Raw genomic sequence first — 22,293 nt, 5'->3', positions numbered from 1 at the left:
AGGAGGGGAAGACAGAGATGGGGAGAGAAAGACAGACACCTGCAGACCTGCTTCACCGCTTGTTGAAGCAACTCCCCTGCAGATGGGGAGCTGAGGGCTCGAACCAGGATTCTTACACCGGTCCTTGTGCTTTGCGCCACCTGTGCTTAACCTACTGTACTACCCTGTGACTCCCAAGTAAGTTCCCTTTCTTAAAACAATGCAGCGTGGAATAGGATGCAGTCACTAAAAAAATGATCCTAGTCTCCGTTTATTTTTCACATTCACAACAGGTCGAGCTGTTGGAAGATATTAGACAAAGATTATAAATAATATGCATAGTATGGTGCCATTTTTATTGAAAAAATAAAGCATACACATATTTGTAGGTAGAAGAATGTTTGAAAAGCGCAGACAGCAGAATGCAGCGGTGGTTGGGGGTGGGGCTGCAGGTGATTTATTTATTTCCTTCAGTTATGTTTTTCTCTGGCAAACACAGTCCATTTTAAACAAGATAAATAACAAAGCTATTCCCATTCTGGAAGAAAATATCAGTGGGAACTATAACTAATTTTTCAGTCATTGGGAAAGCAGGATTCATTTGATCATAAATGTACCCAAGGTCCTCTGTTCTGTGAAAAGACAAAACACTTGTAAATGTCTTCATATATTCTGCATTATTGTGAATGATGAAAGCCATGGGCTCTCTGAGATATTTATGAAAATTCTCTGCAAATTAAACTCTTTAAGAGAAATTATGTTCACGTTTACTAGATAAATCTTATTTCAAATCCCTTTAGTAGAAAGATGCCCCTTCTCTAATTTGTCTTGTGTACATCCAGACTTTGTTGCTTTAAGTGAGATTTATTTTACCTTACTTATCCAGAAGGAAAGAGATTCATTATGCTTTGACTTGCTAACCAAGATATCTCAGATTCTAATTACTGAAAATTAAATATTGATATAGCCAATTTTTTATACTTTTTAAATTTTTAAAAAATTTTATTTTCTCTTTTGTTGCTTTTGTTGTTTTTTTATTGTTGTAGTTATTGTTGTTGTTACCGATGTCATTGTTAGATAGGACAGAGAGAAATGGAGAGAGGAGGGCAAGACAGAGAGGGGGAGAGAAAGACAGACACCTGCAGACCTGCTTCACCGCCTGTGAAGCGACTCCCCTGCAGGTGAGGAGCCGGGGCTCGAACCGGGCACCTTGCACCGGCCCTTGCGCTTCGTGCCACATGTGCGCTTAACCTGCTACGCTACCACCCGACTCCCGATATAGTCAATTTTTTTTTTTACACATTCCCTATAGGTAAAATGCACCCAAGAGTTTAAAGGATGAAAACCCAGGTCCAGTGAGAACCCCTGTCCATAGAAACCATTTTATTTCTTCCATTCAAGCTTCATCAAATGGACTGTTCAAAAAAAAAAGAGAGACATATAATGCAAGAACAAAAACGATCACATATAATCAAACTTGCTTTGCTTGACAGCTACTGCTTCTCTTCTGAAAAGAAGACATACTCAGATAACTTCTAATTCGAGTATTTCCCCAGTGTTTCCTTTTCATTTCCTTCTTAAAATTAGCAACAACGGACACATATTAGATAAATGGTCACCATATTCTCTCTCATCTTTATTCATACTGAAGTAATATAAAGTCTATCAACCAGGCTGTTCAAAAACCTGAAAAAGTTCATGTACGTAACAGCTTCTGATATGTTAAGAAATCACATATAACTGATATTTTTGCAAAACAGATAGTAAGATAAACTGAAAGCAAACAAATGATTTATCTAAATAATTTAAACAAGTAATATATTCATCTGATAGTAGCCTCTATGCTTTAGGATATAAAAAGTGCTCAGGATACATTTAAAAAAAAAAAAAAAAGATCAGATCACGAGTCTCACAGAGCTGAAATCATGTAAAGATGGTAGGTAGCACGGGGAATCTTCATTACACTTTTTGCTTCCACGACAGGAAAACCGGGGCGAGTTTATTTGGAATCAGAAGAGAGGAGCAACACTGGGTCTGCAGACGCAGAACCTTCCAGCCTTGAAGGGCTTGAAACTGCGTTTGGAAGGGCCTTCTGTGTCTCTCTTTAGGTGAAGGCCACTAACAGAGGAGGACCAGGGGCATGAGGCACAGGGCACCGTGGACAGCACCGAAGGGAGCTGCAGAGATGGTGGGACCATGCCGCAGTCTCTTTCTCTCTCTCTCTCTAGGCGCGTGTTTTAGAAAGTGGGTTGGAGAAACTGCTCGGCAGTATCACGCCTCAGCTCCCGCCCTGGCGCTGCGTTTTAAAGAGAAAAGAAACCAAACCATTAAGAAAAGTCCTTACTGTCTAGCTAGTCCGCTAACCACGCTGACTTGCCTTCTGAAGGTTCACTGGCGCCAGCAAAATGGCCCACTTAGTGTGACGCGTTGCCGTGATGACCCACAGGTGACCCCGGCCTTCTCTGCATCAATGGAAGTTTAGGTGCTGTGGTATCTCTCTCTCTGAGGGGGGACTGTTCACTGGATCACTAGACTGTATTATCTCCAAAATACAACGTGTGAACACAAGAACTAAGTGGAAGAGTCTTCATGACCGATCATCTGAGGCAACCCAGAACACACTGCAGGGACCCAAGGATGTTTGTGTGTAAATCGGAAGCTTCAACTTTCCCCTTCACTTGATATTCAAGGACTGTCGATTTTTAAGGGCCATTGCGAGGGAGAGTCTGTCAAGTGCTCCTGGGAGACGGTGTTGAAGGAGAGAAGTCCATCAGTCCAGGCTACTAGAGAAGACAGCAGCAAAGTGCCTGCACCTGGTAGGCTCCTTCTCGCACTTCTCTGAAGGCATAAATACAGTTTATTTGGACTTCTAATTTCTAGACTTTTGGCTTTGAGAATCACTGCTTGGGGTGGCGGTGAGGGAGCCTCCTTCTATTCTAGCTGAAATGATTACGTCCATTTAGTAGGTGTAGAAGAGAAGTTTATAATCAGCAATGGAATTCAAACAACGAAGTTTTATAATGTGGCTTTTAAACAAGACCATTGAGGAGAAAATGGGACAGCGGCAAGAACAGGCCTGGAAATGACTCGGCTGCCAGGCAGCGGCAGCAGCAGCAGATGGGGACGGCTGAGAAAGGGCCCAGGGAGGTGACTTGTCTGCTCTGCACCCCACTCCAGGGCTAACACAATCCCACTCTAACCGTGAAAAGACACATGTCCTTCTTGGCATCCTACACAGGTGGGCAAGAGAAACATGCTAAATAGGCAAAAATGCAGATGGACAGGGGGAGGGTCCAGGCCCCAGAGGAAAGCACTAAGTGCAGTGTCTCCTCTCGCTCAGATCAAAGGGCAGGAGGTGGGTTGCCTCAGGTCTCTGTAACCAGAAGTCAAGAAGAGTCCAGCCAACGTGCACTATCCTGATGACATCAGACGCTTAACATGGATCTACTTTTGACGGGGCTTGGATCCAGAATTAATTCCATTTCTGAGACCTTCAGGAACAGAGTGAATAATACATAACTAGGGGGAAAGATTTATTTTATTGTCCAACAGGAATACTTTGAGAGTGGAGATTATGCTGGGAGAAAAAAAAAAAAAATCATGCTTAGACTAGGGACGTCAAGGAGACCAGCCCAGTAAACGGACCACTGACATGTCAACGTGATACCATTCCAGTGTTGGCACTGGCCTTTCTCAAGTTCTCTGTCCAACTATGCAATACAACATTTGACGCAAGTTTAATCTTGGACACCAAATTAACAGTACAGTTGTGTTCAGACGTTTTCTACGTGGTGAAAAAAGAAAAACCTCCCACCTTGTTCCCCACAGTTGTTTTACCATAAATCTAACGGTTTGGCTGGATCTGAGGGGAACAGTCTGTTTTAAACTCTCCCACTGCCACTGACGTGACTTGAGAATCCCTTACTTGTCTTGTGCGTTAACGAGAGGAGCTGACCAGATCTTGTTCATGCAACAGACTTCCAAAATGGGAAGCCCCAAGGAGCAGGTTAGGGCTAGAAGAAGAAGAAGAAGAAGAAGGAGGAGGAGGAGGGGGAGGGGGAGGGGGAGGGGGAGGGGGAGGGGGAGGGGGAGGGGGAGGGGGGGGAGGAGGAGGAGGAGGAGGAGGAGGAGGAGGAGGAGGAGGAGAAGAAGAAGAAGAAGAAGAAGAAAAAAAAAAAAAACTTTATGTTAACCATGAGATTCTCACAGATACGTTGCCACAGCACATTTCAGAAAAGCCACTGATGGTCGAAGTAGAAAGGTCTGCCCTGCAGAGGGTTGTCAGTTTCTGAAGAGCAGCATCCGCTCGGAGCACTGCTGCCCCACCAGGCTGGCGTACTGCAGCACGGTGGCCTCCTCGCCTGCGTCCTTCCGCTGCTTCTTGTAGACGCCGTAGGGCAGGACGGCTTTCTTGTGAAACACCCGCAGCCGGTCGGGCTCCTTGCTGCGACCTTCGTCCACTGCGGGAGGAGAGGACACAAGGTTAGGACAGTCCCCCAACTCGCTCGCTCACTCGCTCGCTCACCGTTTCTCCGTGTGAAGATGTCGAAAGGGAAATAAAGAGACATATGGCTGTCCTGGGCTGCTGGCTTCAAGGGGTGTGTTCAGGACAGGGCCTGTGGCATTCAGACTAGATCAGGTGTGGGGGCAAGCATGTGGGACATGTCTTGCAGAAGGCTGTTGAAGCCTTCCAAGGGGGCTGGAACATCAGGGAAAGACAAAGGATCCTGCGGAGTTTTCACAGTGGCCTCTGGAGTCTTTTTACATGGTTGGTGGGAATGTGAACTGCCCCAGTCCCTGGGGAAACATAGTCCAGAGATTCCATAAAATAGTAACAAATAATAATGACAACAATAAATAAATAGATAAAATAGCTCTACCATCCAATCTGACGGTTTCTCCCCTAGGTATTCATGGCAAGGACGCAGAAACACTTGTCCGATAGAGCTCAAAGCACAACCATGCTTACTGCAGGGCTACACACAATAACCAAGATTTAGACTCAACCCACTGGTAGAGGAAGGAGAAGGAAGCTACCTGTGCATACACAGTGGGGGATGGCTCAGTTACAAGGAAAGGTAAGATCCTGTCTTTCGCTGCACGGCCGGGCCAATGGAATTCAGAGGAGTATGCTAAATGAAGGCAGGAGGAGAAAGGTAATACTCACGTGTGGGATTTAAGAAACAAAGCAAGAGATGAGAGACCAAAAAAAAATCAAGTGTGGGGGGTGGGTGGTGGCGTACCTGGTTGAGCACATGTTATAATGTGCAAGGACCCAGGTTCAAGCCTCCAAGCTCCCACCTACAGGGGAAAAGCTTCATAAGCGGTGAAGCAGGTCTGCAGGTGTCTTTCCCCCTCTCCGTCTTTCCCTCCTCTCTCCATTTCTCTCTCTCCTATCCAACAATGACAACATCAATAACAACAATAACTACAACGGCAACAAAAGGAAATAAGTAACTGTAAGAAAAAATTTTTTTCTTTTTTCCTAAACATCTATTATACTGCAAAGGAAAAGATAAGAAACCGGTATAAAGGGATCTTTTATTCCTATCTCTAATTTTTACTTTTTGTTTTCTTATGTTAAAGAAATAGAATTGCCAATGAAACCAGCCTGAAGCCATGATCCTGCTTGGGAAGATGTGCGAGTCAAAGTCAGCAGTCAGCTGGTCTTGTTCTGTGAAGAGACTGCGCCACAAACTCCTTGCTCCATGAAGGACACAGGGCCGAGACATGACCTTCAGCCATCATCAAGGAGGACAAAGAATTGTCAGTCCAAGGTGCTTGACAGACACACCCACTCCACCACCCATAACCGGTTAGCAGGGTGTGGGGGTAAGTAGCATAATGGTTATGCAAAGTGACTCTCTTGCCTGAGGCTCCAAAGTCCCAGGTTCAATCTCCTGCACCACCCTGAACCAGAGCTGAGCAGAACTCTGGTTTAAAAAAAAAAAAAAGGTAACAGGGTAAACAGGAAATGAAAGAAAAGTTAACCTTGCTTGACTGGCTCCATGCAGAGGTAAGGAGTCAGGAACAATCGTGCGACTACTTCTAGGTTATACAATTCCTTGGACTCCCTACACTGAAACCCAATCTTCGGACCAACGGTCTCAAAGCAATGTGAAGACTGTTACCTGAGTTCCAGTCCCAACTGGATTCAAATTTTCAGTTTGACTCTTTAACAAATTCACCTTAGTAAGTCTAAGTATGCTCCTTTGCTTTCTCAGCGAACATGCGGAACTATCTTGCTCCCTCTCCACTCCTAGAGCCGCAGGGCTCCTGTCTGGCTTTGCGTGGGCCGTGACCCTCACTCTTCAGAGGGTCTTCCCCACCCTGCGTGAGACCCCTGCTGGACTTGAGCTTCCTCAGAGCACTCAGCCCCATCCACCCACTCACCCACGACGACCTGCAGACTCCCTTCCTAATGGGAAGAGTTAGGAGAGTGAAAATTGAATTAAGACCCCTGGGTGTCTTGCCCACTCACAGTCCCCTGGGCTCAGCACAATGCCCACCCTCTCACCCAAGTGACCAGAACAATTTCCCAAGATGCAGAACAAATGTGGGATTTGGGGTGACAGTCTGGCTACACCTTAACCTAAGGCCTGAAAGAGACACTGAAGGCCCTTTCCCTGGGTGTAGTGTAGAAACTTCAGAGACCCAATGGTCACTGTCGGCCAAATGCATTTCCGTCTCCTGAGCTTAACAGCCTGCAGCTTAATGAGCATTAGATACAGTCCTGATGAAGGCAGCAGGACGTATATGTACATGTGTACACATACCGGCACACACACACACACACAGTTGTCAGAAAAGTCAGGACGCGGTTTTGCATGGGAAGATGTAGAAAAGTCCATCACACCTTCTCCGACACCCCAACATACGCAGCATATGGTATCCACTTAAATACACTATCCTCTATGTCTGCTGTATTAAAAACCCAAGTAGGGATGAAGATACGGTACAAAGATTTTGCTAAAGACTTTCCTGCCCGAGGCCCTGAGGTCCCAGGTGCAGTCCCAGCACCATCTGAACCCTGAGCTGGGCAGCACTCTGGTCTGTCTCTCTCCCTCCCTCCCTGTCTTTACCTTTTCCTCTGTACCCCCCTCTCTCTCTCTGTTAAAAAAAAAAAAAAACTACTAAACAAGAAAAATCTACTAGATACATAAAAGGCACTGAAAATGAATCATGATATTAGGATGATTTATTTATTAAAGAAAGGCAAATGCGGCCCAACTCCCCCAGAAAGCCCTTCTGTAATCCTGTCATTGTTGTCCTCATTGAGTGTAAATGGACATTGCTAAGCCCACGCAGTGCCACAGGCCTCCGGTCTTCTTGAGAGAGCCTTGAAGGCATGAGCAAAACCAGTCATCTTGAGAGTAGAGGCCGTTCCGCACGGCACCTAAGGAGGCCTGCCGGTTCTCGAGACGGCCTGGAATCCTGTGCCAACAAGAGCATCTTCCATCTTCCTTTTCCTTTTTAATGGACCACAATTTACTTTCATAAAATAAAAACCAAAGGCAATCCTGCAAACTCTTTTCTGAGATGAGCATGTGATCAGTTGAGATACAAATATGTTGTCAGCTTGATGATGTTTTAATTTTTTTATATGTATTTATTTTCCCTTTTGTTGCCCTTGTTGTTTAACATTGTTGTGGTTATTGATATCGTTGTTGTTGGATAGGAGAGAGAGAAATAGAGAGAGGAGGAGAAGACAGAGAAGGGGAGAGAAAGACAGACACCTGCAGACCTGCTTCACTGCCTGGGAAGCGACTCCCCTGCAGGTGGGGAGCTGGGGGCTCGAACCGGGATCCTTACGCCAGTCCTTGTGCTTTGCGCCACGTGCGCTTAACCTGCTGCGCCACTGCCCGAATCCCTGGATGATGTTTTAATCTTCAAGGAAACTTGTGGTGGGTAACAACTGCCTGATCCAGCACCTCCAGCCCCCGCTGCCATTCACTGGAAACGAACTGAACATCACAGCTGCTTTCAAGGGAAAGGGAGCTAGAGATCAAAGCTCGACTTCTCCTTCTTATGGGAGTTTAACTCATTTGCTATTCTCAAAGAGACTCTGTAACTTCTGGGCTTTCCAGAAAGCTGTGTTCGTGGCAGACACAGTAACAGTGAGGGAAACCCAAGATAGTGAGGGAAAACTGAAATAATGGAGAAATGGAAATCTGGAACAAAACGCATGGCAATGCTCCACTCAGGACATCAAACTCGACTCTGGGAAGTTCAAAGGGAAATAGGATTCAGACACTTGAAAATAGAGGCACTGGGAAATGCTTTAATCACTACAGAGGAGGGGTGCTGATGGCAGGAAGATCCGTGGAAGGAAGTCTTTTTAAACAGAGGGCAGCAAAGAACCCAGGCAGGGCTGTAAATTCAACCTACAGATTACTCAAGGCTATTTACTTTGAGAGCCCCTTGGGGAAAAGTACACTTTCATATTTTACAAGTAAAGATGTTTCTTTTTTTTTTTTTAATACTCTATTGTTAATAAATATAAAGAATTGTCACTGCTATCCCAAAAGTAATATCATTGCTGGTAATTTTAACAATTCTTGTCATAATAAAGTATCCTCTTAACAATTCTTGTTAAACAGAGCATCAGTCTTATATGTCTGAGGTTTCTGGTTCAATTCCCCGCAGTGCATATACCCGGGTAGTGCTCTGGCTTCTCCCTCTCTCTCTCTATGTTTTCTGTGACACTCCTATGCAATAAATAAAATGAATCTTAAAAAAAAAAAAAAAAAAAAACCTAAGAAGATAAATTCAAACTTAACTACTTTATGTGACACTGTTTCATAGTGTCTGTGATCACGACACTTCACCTGCTTAAAATGCATGAATCAATGTTTTTTTAAAATGTTGATTTATTCCCTTTTGTTGCCCTTGTCATTTTATTGTTATAGTTACTGATGTTGTTGTTGTTGGATAGGACAGAGAGAAATGGAGAGAGGAGGGAAAGACTGAGAGGGGGAGAGAAAGATAGACACCTGTAGACCTGCTTCACCGCTTGTGAAGCGACTACCCTGCAGGTGGGGAGCCGGGGGGTCTTGAACCGGAAATCATTAGTTTTTAGACTATTCTCAGTAATGTGTAACCACCATAACAATCCAGGTGACTACAGCACAAAATTCTCTCAAAGCTAAGAGCCTGCTTCCCCCCAGCCAATTCCCATGGCCCCAGGAAATACCAACCCCTCTTCTATCTATACAGAATCAAATGGGCTGTAGTCACTTGTGAGTTCACCTAGCGCAGTGTTTTCAATATTCAACTACACTATATCAGCACTTAGCCCCTCCCCAACAATACATTGGGGATATAATATGGATGTATCCCCCCAGCATTTGACAGACACTGCGTTATTTACACTTTGAAACTGTCAGGAATCTGGTTCTGAACATCTGTGTACGCATTTTTGTGTTTTCATTTTTCCTGGATATGCAAATCTCGTGTGGAATTGTGGCGTCATATGACATCTCTGGGTTGCATCTACTGCAACACAACCAGACTATTTTCCAAAGTGGCTGCCTCTGAACATTCCAGAACTGTATAAAAGCCCCAGTTACTTCACGACCTCACCAGCACTTGTTATTATCTGTCATTTTGATTATGATCATCTGCTTTGATTCTGGCCATGCTGGGGCCACAAAGCCTTTGTTCTTTCTCAAGACTGCTTTTGATGATTCTGGGCTCCTTTAATTTTCATGTAAATTCTAGGATTAAGTGTCAATTCTCTCTAGAGAAGCCAGCCAGCTTGCATTTGATTTTTATTTTTTATCTTATTCTTTAAAAAATATTTATTTAGGGGGTCGGGTGGTGGCACAGTAGGTTAAGCACATGTGGCGCAAAGCGCAGGGACCGGTGTTAGGATCCCGGTTAGAGCCCCCCTGCAGGTTAGGCTCCCCACCTGCAGGGGAGTCGCTTCACAGGCGGTGAAGCAGGTCTGCAGGTGTCTATCTTTCTCTCCCCTTCTCTGTCTTCCCCTCCTCTCTCCATTTCTCTCTGTCCTATCCAACAACGAATTGCGTCAACAAGGGCAATAATAATAACCACAACGAAGCTACAACAAGGGCAACAAAAAGGAGGAAAAATGGCCTCCAGGAGCGGTGGATTCATGGTGCAGGCACCGAGCCCAGCAATAACCCTGGAGGAGGAAAAAATATATATATATATATATTTATTTATTTATTCCCTTTTGCTGTCTTCGTTGTTTTTACTGTTGTAGTTATTACTGTTGTTGTTATTGATGTCATCTGCTTTGATTCTGGCCATGCTGGGGCCACAAAGCCTTTGTTCTTTCTCAAGACTGCTTTTGATGATTCTGGGCTCCTTTAATTTTCATGTAAATTCTAGGATCAAGTGTCAATTCTCTCTAGAGAAGCCAGCCAGCTTGCATTTGATTTTTATTTTTTATCTTATTCTTTAAAAAATATTTATTTAGGGGGTCGGGTGGTGGCACAGTAGGTTAAGCACATGTGGCGCAAAGCGCAGGGACGGGTGTTAGGATCCCGGTTAGAGCCCCCCTGCAGGTTAGGCTCCCCACCTGCAGGGGAGTCGCTTCACAGGCGGTGAAGCAGGTCTGCAGGTGTCTATCTTTCTCTCCCCTTCTCTGTCTTCCCCTCCTCTCTCCATTTCTCTCTGTCCTATCCAACAACGAATTGCGTCAACAAGGGCAATAATAATAACCACAACGAAGCTACAACAAGGGCAACAAAAAGGAGGAAAAATGGCCTCCAGGAGCGGTGGATTCATGGTGCAGGCACCGAGTCCAGCAATAACCCTGGAGGAGGAAAAAAAAAAAAATATATATATATATATATTTATTTATTTATTCCCTTTTGCTGTCTTCGTTGTTTTTACTGTTGTAGTTATTACTGTTGTTGTTATTGATGTCATCATTGTTGGATAGGACAGAGAGAAAGGGAGAGAGATGGGGAAGATAGAGAGGGGGAGAGAAAGACAGACACCTACAGACCTGCTTCACAGCTTGTGAAGCGACTCCCCTGCAGGTGGGGAGCCGGAGGCTCGAACCAGGATCCTTCTGCCAGTCCTTGTGCTTTGCGCCACCTGCACTTAACCCGCTGCGCTTCCGCCAGACTCCCGCCGGCTTGCATTTTAACAGGAGTTGCATTTAATCTGTTTGACTTGGAGATCAACAGATCCATTTAAATAATTTGATAGTGTCAATATGATTAAATCATCAAAATCTAGGAATGTCTGATTTCTACATTTATTTCACTCTTTTGTAATCTCTTTCAACAAAGGGACATGCAGGTGTGGAGAGGAGGGAGACTAGACCAGAGTCTGTTATATTGGATTAGAACTGGTGAAAGCTCCAAGTTTTTATATGGTGTGTGTATACAAGCATCTATGTTCTACATCTACCTGCTGAGAAAGCTTGGGGACAGAGAAGCCCCCCCCCCCCCCCCCCCGGCGTAACACTGAACGTTAACTACTTCAGATCTTGCTTTCCAAATATTACTATCCAAGATGCTGGGTGAACACACATTACCCAGTATAACTTTCCAGAAGGCACTAGAGCTCCTTGGAGTGATGCCTAGCTGCAGACCTGGGTCGAGGCAAGTACAAGCTGGGCCTGGGATATGTTGTGGCAGAAAGTAAGGAAAGGCTCAAAGAGTGACGGGGACATGTCAGAGCAATACAGCAGTCACCTTGAAAAGGTCCCCACTGGCCCGAGCTCAGACAACTGGTGCACTCAAAATCAGTAATGAGAGGAATGGGTTGTAACATGCTGACTACAACAGGATTCCTTGCTTCCACACTGATAACGCTAATCAGAAGGGCCTGCCCTTTCTTGTAGTAGGATGCCAACTAATAAAAGTAGAAGAACTTCTGGGGTTTAAAAAAAAATCAGCATTGGGTAGCAATTTCCTTTTATTATTATTTAAATCCGTGATTTAATTGTGACTTACAAGATTATAGGGCATTAGGGATATAGTTCCACCCTGCTTCCCTGACCCCATGATCACCATAGTTCTCCCAAAGTCTTAAGAGAAAAGGTTGGTAGGGCTGGGTGGTGGCACACTTGGTTGAGTGCAGGTTACAATGCACAAGAACCTGGGTTCGAGCCCCATTCCCCACCTAAGGGGAAAAGCTTTGTGAGTGGTGAAGCAGGGCTGCAGGTGTCTCTTTGTGTCTCTCTCCTTCTCTATCACCCCCTTTCATCTCGATTTCTGGCTGGCTGTCTCTATCCAATAAATAAATAAAGATAATAAATAAAAATAGAGATGGCTGGCTACTTTCTTTTCACAAATTGACCTGTTTCAGTTCTCTATAGTCCACATTTAAGGGCAATGCTCCAGTCAGTAGTTGTCTGTCACTTTGTTCCTTCAAGTGCAGTCACCTCCAATTCCATCTACTTGGTCCCAAAGGATGTCAATGTCATCTTTTCTAAGTGGTAGCAATTTCAGTAATAAATTATTCCAGAAAGAATCCCAACAGATGCAGTAAAAATGAATAGATGTGTGATAGAACAGGCTGCCTCCATGTTCTCAGCCTCTCCCCACTAAATATGAACTACGTGTGAACGCTTGGAAGACATTTAGTCACCTTGCAGTGGAGACACCTTGGCCTATGTCACAAGCAGTCAGAGGAGCAAGCGGGAAGAGCCAGCCGGCAGCTGCAGGCAGAACCCAGCGTTGCTGCCTGGTGAGTCTTTCCAAACCTGCACGGCCTGGATCTCGTTATGAAGAAGCCTTTGGTAAACACAAACGAAGGAGGAGTCTGCAAACTGACCAGACTGTATTCTTCTCAAGGTAATCAAAGACAGAGGCAGAGCCTGCGACACAGCTCAGCTGGAGGGTGCCTGGCCCTCCTCGCAATGGGGAAGAAGCTTCCATGACCTTTCCCAAGACCACAATGGCAAGAGAGAGAGGGAACCTGCAGCATCGCTCCGGAAAAGGGAACTTCAGAGACACAGCAGCGCGTCTGAATTTTGGAAGAAAAAAGAAAGCGGCTTTTTGTATGTGAGACTGGGGTTTTCCCTGATGAAGGACGCCGCAGGGGAGATCTGGAGCATCCCCACGGGGTCCGTGGCTGGGGTGGCAGCGATGTGCTTTGTGCTCCGACAGCTGTGAGCCCTGTCTGGCCTTAGGCCAGCCCTCCTGCTCCATTCTGCACTGCTGAGAGTATGGCCTATTTACATAATCATTGTTTTGCCTGAAAGGTCCCCACCCACTGATCTATCGTCTTTCCACCTCGAGACCCACCCTGCCTGCAGGGTAACATTAATCCCACCAGTTAAAACCATTGCAACAGTTGCTAAGAAAGTTCCCAGCGTGCCTTTTTCCTTTCTCCACCCCCTTTTCCTAGCCATTTCCGTTTCCCACGTGCCACTTCCGGTTTTATCCTATGAAAGTCACTTCTGTTTCTGGTTTCTCTCTTCTTTCCGTGTCCCGACCTGGAGGAGGGCAGGCTGCAGACAGGGAGGTGGATGCTGGCCATTGCGGTTTGGCACCACGTGGCTTAACCCACTGCATTCACACCTAACTCTGGGGCTCCCGCCTGAATAAAGATTTGTACTGCTACCGCCACGAGATTGGTTCCTGGATCATCTCTCTCTCCCGCCTGCGAAGCTAGCCCGGCAGAGCCGTGACACAGGCCAGGGGTGCAGACTGACTGACTGAGTCAGTGGTGTGACCCACCTGCACTTTATTCTCAAATGGTTCCGGAAGGAGAGGGAAATGATAAGGCCGATGTGGGAACACATGCTGTCAACAAGGGAATCTAAGTGGAAGGGACGAAGAGGTTCTTTGTTCTCACAAATTTCCCACAGGTTCAAAAATACCTCCAACTGAGAATCTTAACAGCCAGTGCACTCCTGAATGTGTTCTGTTCTGCAGTGACCCATCACTCTTCCTAGGTCTGTGCGCATTTCTGCACTCCAAGCTCTAGATCTGTGATCGTTAAATTATTTTGGTATCTTATTATCTTAGAAGCAAATAACTGATCATTTTATAATTACCAAACACAATGAATCACGTTACTTTTCAAAAATCCACCATGATTTGGAAAACTAATTTTTTTTAAAAAAATCAGTTTTAAATTCTACCTTTTCCTTTTGTTTTCTTTTAAAGATAAAGAGAGGGCTGGGAAGACAGCATCATGGTTCTGCAAAAGACTCTCATGCCTGAAGTTCTGAGGTCCGGATTCCAATCCCCAGCCCAGTGCCTATAAATGTCTTAGCTTTTAAAATGGAAACCCCAAATCTCGTCTGTTATATTCTGGCCTTTAGGTTCCTGATTATTAAACAATTTGTTCTACTTTATGTCTTAATAATTTTCAGCCACCAAGTTGCAGATGCTGCCATGAAGCCAATGTGAATTCCCTGGGCAGACAACCTCACCAATGCGTCCTGGAACCCTACCTCTCCAGAGCCCTGCCCCACTGGGGGAAGATAGAAATAGGCTGGAGGTGTGAATCCACCTGTCAATGCCCATGTCCACTGGAGAAGCAATTACAGAAGCCAGACCTTCCACCTTCTGCACCCCATAATGCATCTGGGTCCATACTCCCAGTGGGATAAAGAACAGGAAGGCTTCCAATGGAGAGGGTGGGACATGGAACTCTGGTGGTGGGAATTCTTTGGAATTGTACCCATCTTGTCCAACAAACTTCTTGATCATAAATCAATTTAAAAACATTAAAAAGAATACAAGACAAAAATAAGTAAATACAGTATTTTTTTTTAAAGATAAAGACACACACACACACACACACACACACACACGGGCTTGGGAAGCAGACACTACAGTCTACTGGGAAAACTACCCACTGGCCCCGGATTCTACCATATTCAACAGCTTGCTAGAGCTGTTACCATGACAGCAATCGGTTATCTCACAGGTAACCTCAGTGACAGGTGAGCTCACTGTTGAGTAAGCTCACTGGGTCACAAAGTCAGATTCCCACTTACAAGTTAGCCATGATACTCATTTCCAGAGAGCGAATTTGGCACTGAGCTGACTTGGATTCCTTCAAAGGAAATTAAGCCGGGGACTTCAAACGTACCTTTAAGCAGCAAAACCTTGAGAATCTTCTGGGGCATAAAATCAAATTAGAAATTAGAGTATTTGCCTTAGGGGTAGATTCAAATCCACTTTCCTCTGCCAAAGGTCTCAGTCCAGAAATCTCTCTTCCCCACTCTTGGCTTCAACCCAATCTGTACATAATCTCTGCAGATTACACTATCTCCTGTAACCAATTTCTCTCTCCCCTTGTTCTTTCCCACTAACTTTTACACAAGACTCTGCCATCTGGCACAAAGCAACACGACTCCCAGTGGCCCCCTAGGAGCCCTCCCATGACCGGACTCCACTTTTCTCGCCTTCTTCAAGACTATTGACTTAATGGCCATTGCCTCACCTCCCACTCACTCCACAACTGATTGCACTGTGTATCTTGGCCTCTGCTGCCTTCACTCCTTTCACGAAGGTCAAAGGGTCTCCTTGTTCTTGACTACAATGGTCGCATTGCTGTCCTCATCACCCTCAGCGAAGTGTAAACTCCCAGAGGACCACTTCCTCTTCCTCCTCCTCGAAATCCACTCTGCTGTGGGCCCTCCTGGCACCATGGAGCCTGGGGAGTCTCTGAGCGCAAATAAGACATTATCCTTGGTAAAGGGATCCTACTTTTTCTGGCGTCTGTCTAAAAGTTATATTAGTATATGTGTTTCTTAATAAAAACTGTTTAATGCTGCACTGTTGCATAATTTATAAGAGCAAAAATAATTAAATGCAGTTATGACTCACAGTATATACCACAGCATGCAACCATTAAAGAGAATCATAGACGCTGGGAGACAGCTCACTTGGTAGAGCGCACACGTGTGTGAGGACCCCAGTTTGAGCCCTCAGTCACCACACAGGAGCACTGAGGGGAGGCTCCATGAGCAGTGAGGCAGTGCTATGATGTCTCTACTTATTTCTCTTTCTGGAAAAAAGAACGTTTGCAAGGAGCACTGGAATTGTACAGGCAGGCATGAAACCCCAGTTAGTCTTAGAGGAGAAAGGAAAAAAAAAAAAAAAAGAGGAGCAAATATATGATCCAGCAATTGTATTTCTTAGTATTTACCCAAAGGAGCCAAAAATGTAGGCCCACACAGAATCCTGAAAACACTTACAGCAGATTTGTTTGTAGTTGCCAAACTGTGGAAGTAAAAAAAGATGCCCGGATAAACAAACTGTCCTACACTTTACAGGAGACTGCTACTTCAGCGATGGAAAGAAGTGAGCTCTCAAGCCACGCAATGAGGAACCAAACACAAAAGCGTCTTGCTCAGGTAGAGAATCCAATGTGAAAAGGCCAAGTATGCCTACTGTTCTGACTGTTCAGCTTTCGGGAGAGGGTCAAACTATGAGACAGATTATTGGAAAGGCCAGCGGTTGTCGGGGGGTGAAGGGGTGGGGAGAGTGGGTGACCAGGTAGCACTCAGGAGACTGACAGGGTGGTGGTGCGACTATATTATTCCCAGACACGACTCCTACACTGTACTAGACACAGTTTAGCGGGGGATGCATGCCATCCATTTGTCAAAAGACGCAGAATGGATGTGGACCTCAGTGCCAGTGGGTTAACACTGGCTTGTCACCATAGCAAACAGATGGCACTTATGCAAGATGAATCCAAAGTGGGGGGGGGGGGCTGGGAGAGGCAGACCACAGGGCATACGGGCAGTTTCTGTAGTTTCCGATCAACTGTTCTATAGGCCAAGAATTGGGCTTTTAAAACTTTTTTTTGAAAATGAGAAAGAAAAATGCAAACTGTAACTAGGAGGGGCAGCTGGGGGTGGGCTATTTGGCTGTTCTGTACTTCCCGCCATTTTTCAGCCAGTCTGTACTCTGAAACAGCTAAATTAAAAAAAATAGAAGAAGAGAAAAAGAATGAGGGATTTCTTTATCTTTTTTTCCCCAGAGGGCTTAATTTGAATACAAGAAAGCCACAGGGATATTTTCAGGATGGTTTAATTCATATGAGGTATGGTTAAGTAAATGTAATTAAAATTAGGAAAGGCACACAGAAAATTCAGGCCTATGTCCTACTGGGTAAGCAATCTTCTGTCCCCTCCTCCCTTTTTAATTTTAAACCAAACCCTGTTATTTAAAACTGGTAGTTGTACAATCTCTGACAGTTAATATAGTTAAGTAATAGGAGAGTGGTGCAAAGGAGTCTTTCAGAAAATTTGGACCAGACTTTGCCAAGGCTGATCTTTATCAGGAGTAAATTAACTTTTCTCAGGTACATATTGGGTTGTCAGAAAAGTCACGATGTATTTTCCCCCCCCCTGTGGTTTTCTATGAAAAAAAAAAAAAAGTCGTGAGTTTCCTGACAAGCCAGTACTTCTCACATATTAACTGCCTGTAGCATGCTTGACATTCTCCACACTACAGTCAGAAACAAACAGCCCCACGAGCACAGGCACTGCCTCTGCGGGGAAGAAGGCCCCGGCTTCACCAACCATAACCCAGGTCATTCTAGTGTCCTGAAACTTTGACATTTTTCAAACACCAAACATACGTGACTATTTACTTATTTATTTATAATCTTAAGCAGTCATTGAAGTGCAAAGGCTGAACAGGTAATGGCTACATAATCATTTCTAAGATCTTTTATTTTAGATTTCCTGTTCTCATAATTTAAGAGACTAAAATGGACTGAGGAGTAAAGCCCCATATTTGAGCAGAATTTTCAATAAAGGAAATGAATAGCAGATCTATTTCATATGCTGGCCAGCTAGGCCTGGGAAAATGCAGTCTGTAAGTCTCCACAGCTTGTTCCTGTATAATCATCTTACTTTTTATTTATTATTATTAGTATTATTATTTTACTAGAGCACTGCTCAGCTCTGGCATACAGTGAGTGGTGCGGTGCAGGGGATGGAACCTGGGGCCTTGGAGGCTTAGGCAGGGCAGTCTTTTTGCATCACTCTAGCTCTCTCCTGCACTGGCCACCTTAGTTTCTTCTCTTTTATGAGGGCCACTGAAAATGGTGACACAAACCCCTCTCCAGCTTTATCATGGGATACTTTATACAGAAATGTAATTACTTAAGGTACAGAAGATAATGTTTTGACATACATAGGGGTAGATTGTGAGAAGATTAGCAGAGGGGGCCGGCAGGCAGGCGGCACACCCAGTAGAGATCGAATGTTATAGCGCACAAGGACCCAGGTTCAAGCCCCTGGTCCCCACCTGTGGCGGGAGGCAGAAGCTTCATGAGTGGTGAAGCAGTAGTACAGGTGTCTCTCCCCCCATCCCCTCTTTCCTCTCAATTTCTGTTTCTATCCAAAATAGAGAAATAAATAAAACCTTTGAGAGAGAGAGAGAGAGAGAGAGAAGAGATTACCAGAATCACATCAATGAAGACATCTGCTGAACCGTGCGGAAGAAACCATGTATACAGGCCTGGTATTGTAGCCCCTCACGCTTTCTGCACGGAGGCCTTCCCAAACTGAGTCCCTTCGGGGGGGAGCCCCGTCTTCTGTGCCTTTGCACCTCACTGCCCAGACACTGGGGCTGAGGAGACATGTGGCTGAGGGCTGAGGATCCTGGTGCTGATCTTAATCTCGCCTTCTTCACAGACAAGCTGCGGAGCGCATAGATTTGGAGCAACTACTGTTTGTTTTTAATCAATTTTGTCTTTAATTTGTACCGCATGTTTATTACTCAATGTCTGAATACTCAAATTAAGTCATTCTTGGACTATTTTCATTTCTGAATGTGTTATGTTGAAACTAATCAAGTCACAATAGTTTTAAACGGCTCTCTGGGCCAATCCATTTTTAGAACGCGAGTGGAATCCGAAATCTTCATCAAGCTCCCGTTAATTAACCGCAGTGAGATGTCATGGGTGTGACACACATGCCAACAAGCCAACAAACACGCCCCGAGCCTTTCTGGAAGGAGAGGCTGTCTCAGGCCTCACATCTTGGCCTTGTGTAAGTCTGCTTCTCCAGAGACACAAAGGCTCCTAGAAACACAGACACTTCATGGAGAATACCCACGCTCCGGGAGGGGTAGATAAACATCTAGCTAGAAACGTAAATGTGGAGATGAACTTCATCTATAAAACCAGACCCTAGTAAGATATAAAACCACTAAAACTTTGTCCAAGGAGGCGAGACGATTCTTTATTAGAACATAACCCCCCCCATACACACACACCTCAGTGCTAAGTCTAGACCTACAGTAGCAGAGGACAAGAGCAGAAACAGTTTGCAGTTGTTGGGCAACGCTTCTATGTGTGTGGGTACATAGTCAGACACAAGATGAAGGGCATGCACAAGCTGTCTTAGTTGTTATCACCAGAATTAAGAGAGGGTGTGTGTGTATGTGTATGTGTGTGTGGGGGGGGTAGAGACAACAGAAAGATTTGTCAGCAAAAGACAAGGAAGAGCTCAGAAGGGCAGAGTGGGTTCAGACTTGTTCGTCCCAGCCCTTTTGAGTAGGCCGGTTATTTCCAATAGCTGAATTTCACCGCTCAGACGGAAGCCCTGCTCTGAAGCTATCTAAGGTGTGACTGTCACTCAAATACAGTCACTGAGTTCAGCAGCCCACCGTGAGGGGACCGCCCTCATCCCTCAGTCCTGCTTTCAGGGCCAGAGCTAGACTCTACCTGCACCTGGCTTCTCTGACGAGGAGACATAAATGGAGCAGATCGTGCCAGGGCAGGAAGCCTCTTACATGCCCTCTCTCTAACCCCTTTCCGGTACTGGTACCAATCAGTTATTTGTCCCCAGTGCACTGATTTAGAGGACAGAGCAATAGGGTCGTTCTCAGGACACAGGATAAGCCCTCTGTGTAATGTTTGGGCTGAAAAGTAATCACTGCTACCATGACAACACCTACCAAGACAGAATTAAAGGCCAAGCTGGGGTGAGAAGCCAGGGTATCCCTGGCTTGCATCTCAATTCCCCTAGGCTAATTGTGGGTGGCAGTGGTTAGAATATCAATGACCAGTTTTGCAAACCAAACAAACAGGCAAGCTCCAGGAAAAAGGAGACTGCGAGTCCCTGTGGAGGCAGGCGATGGTCCTTAGAACCTGACATTGCTCTTCAGGTACCAAGCAAGGTCACCTGTGGGCTCCTGGTTCCAGGACGCAGGAGTAGGTGGGGACCTAGGCTGTCACTATGAACCCCTGAATAAAGTGACAGCAAATAAATAATCGGGTTCAAACAAAGTAAAAACAAAACCAGAACGGGTTAAAACTCTTGACAGTGCGTATGCGCTTGCTGTGTGAGTTTGTGAGCAGGGCCTTGTGGGAGTGTGTGCTGTGTCCTTCATGGGCATTCCATTTCTTTTTTAAAACTTTTTAAATATCATTTATTTATTTTCCCTTTTGTTGCTCTTGTTTTTTTTTTCTTATTGTTGTTATTGCTGTTGTCGTTATTGGATAGGACAGAGAGAAATGGAGAGAGGAGGGGAAGACAGAGAGGGTGGAGAGAGACAGACACCTGCAGACATGCTTCACCACTTGTGAAGTGACTCCCCTGCAGGAGGGGAGCTGGGGGCTCAAACCGGGATCTTTGAGCCGGTCCTTGTGCTTCACGCCACATGTGCTTAACCCGCTGCGCTACCACCCGACTCCCAGGCCATTTCATTTCTTACAGGACCAGAAATAAGAGTCTGGAAAACATTCTTCCTCCTCTGAAAACTCAGCCTTAATGTTTGGATCCTAACAGCCAGGGAGAGGGAAGAAATCCTCCAGTGGCGTGGAATCCAGCAGATTCGTGTGGAGAATGTCACCCGGTGCTTCACATGGTGAGCATGACACATCCTCATTCGGAAGGGACTGGATCGTCATGAAGGGTCGGAAAGGCTCAGGGGCTGCAAGACGTTCTAGGTTCTAAACTTGATGCGACCTGGCTGAGAACTTGTGGCCTGCTTATGTCACAAAGTTAGTGGGTAGCAGAATTAGAACCTTTGTCTTGACACCTCTAGTTGGAATATAAAGTGAAGTTATGCGGCCTTGCTGGGACAGTAGGCTGCTTTGAGATGCGTGTGAAGTAAGCCAAGCCCAACCCCCCCTGCTCTGAAGGAAGCTGTGGTGCTGTGATGTGTTCCACTCTCTGCCTCTCTGTCTCTGTCTAAAACAACTTTATGTGGCAGGCATGTACCAGTCACCGGTTACTATGTGACTGTAACAGGTAAGAGCTCAGTACAAGCACAGTTAATAGACTGATTTCGGGAACAGTCAGAGGACAGTAGGGCAGATTTCCTAAAATTCAGCTGAACACTGAACTTCTCTGTTCCAGACTCTTAGAAACAGAGTTGGCAGTCAGCTGAGGTCAAGAACAAACACCTCATCACAGACCCCTGCAAGCGTCAACCCGGCTTTGACCTAGCACGTTATGATTGGGCCCTCCTCAATCGCTATCGAACAGGCCATGGCCGGTGCGCCGCTATGTTCCATCGCTGGGGAGCCAGAGACGACCCGAACTGCCCCTGCGGCTCCAGACAGACTATGACCCACATAGTCAACGACTGCCACCTCTCCAGATTCAAAGGAGGTCTCGAAACTTTACATCAGGCTCAACCTGACGCTGTTGACTGGCTACGGAAGAAGGGCAAACGCTAGAAGAAAAGCTGAACACAGGATCACCCAGATCACGATTTGATTCAAAAATCTCACTAAGGGGGAGGCAGAAGGTGGCTCACCCAGGAGAGCACGTACTTTGCTATTTGCGAGGACCTGGCTCAGGGCCCCAGCACCACAAGAGTTCAGTGGTACAACAGGCGCTGCGGAGTCCGTCCGCCTGTCTGTCTGTCTATCAATCATGCGTGAGAATACAATGCCAAAAACTTCCCAGCAAAGTTGCTAGTTTCTCTGCCTGGAATGTGTGATAGAACTGGGCCCACTGAAAGAAGACTAGTCCCTCTCCTGAGCCCACCTGCCATCCTGACAAGCTTTGGCTCACGTGCATGGTAGCTCTCGCTGCTGTTGAAGACTCTGAGCAACGCTTTATAGTCTCCAGTGCAGTGAATTCCTGGGAACACTGTCCTTTATGCTACTGTGAGAGGATTTTTAAAAATTCATTTTCTTTCTTTTTTTTTTCTTTTGTTTTACCTTTGAAAGAAATCTATTACACTTTAATGAGATAAAGACAAAGAGACACACACACACACAGAGATCAAGAGCGAGAGAAGAGGGACCAGAGCGCATTGCTCAGTTCTGGCATATGGTGGTCCCAGCTAGGGATTGAACTTGGGACTTCAGAGCCTTAGGCATGAGAGTCCTTTTGCATAAGCACTGTGCTATCTCCCCAGCTCTAAAAAATTCATTTTCTAATTGCTC

General features: G+C 45.5%; 1 protein-coding gene across 13 annotated transcripts in view; it reads right to left on the bottom strand.

Annotated features, from left to right (window-relative positions):
* Positions 1 to 318: 318 nt before the first annotated feature.
* The window catches only part of ATE1 (arginyltransferase 1), a 144,967-nt gene continuing 122,992 nt past the window's right edge, over positions 319 to 22,293 (bottom strand). For 12 of the 13 annotated variants that reach the window (XM_060171147.1, XM_060171157.1, XM_060171153.1 and 9 more), the window contains one exon: positions 3,500 to 4,439. In XM_060171147.1, the coding sequence (XP_060027130.1) occupies positions 4,261 to 4,439 (179 nt within the window). In that variant the 3' untranslated portion in view covers positions 3,500 to 4,260. Of the gene's footprint in view, positions 4,440 to 22,293 lie in introns of all 13 variants that reach the window. The other variant, XM_060171148.1, reaches the window with a different exon arrangement.

Source organism: Erinaceus europaeus, chromosome 14, assembly GCF_950295315.1.
Source record: "Erinaceus europaeus chromosome 14, mEriEur2.1, whole genome shotgun sequence".
Taxonomy (NCBI): domain Eukaryota; kingdom Metazoa; phylum Chordata; class Mammalia; order Eulipotyphla; family Erinaceidae; genus Erinaceus; species Erinaceus europaeus.
This window is presented reverse-complemented; position numbering and strand designations above follow the sequence as displayed.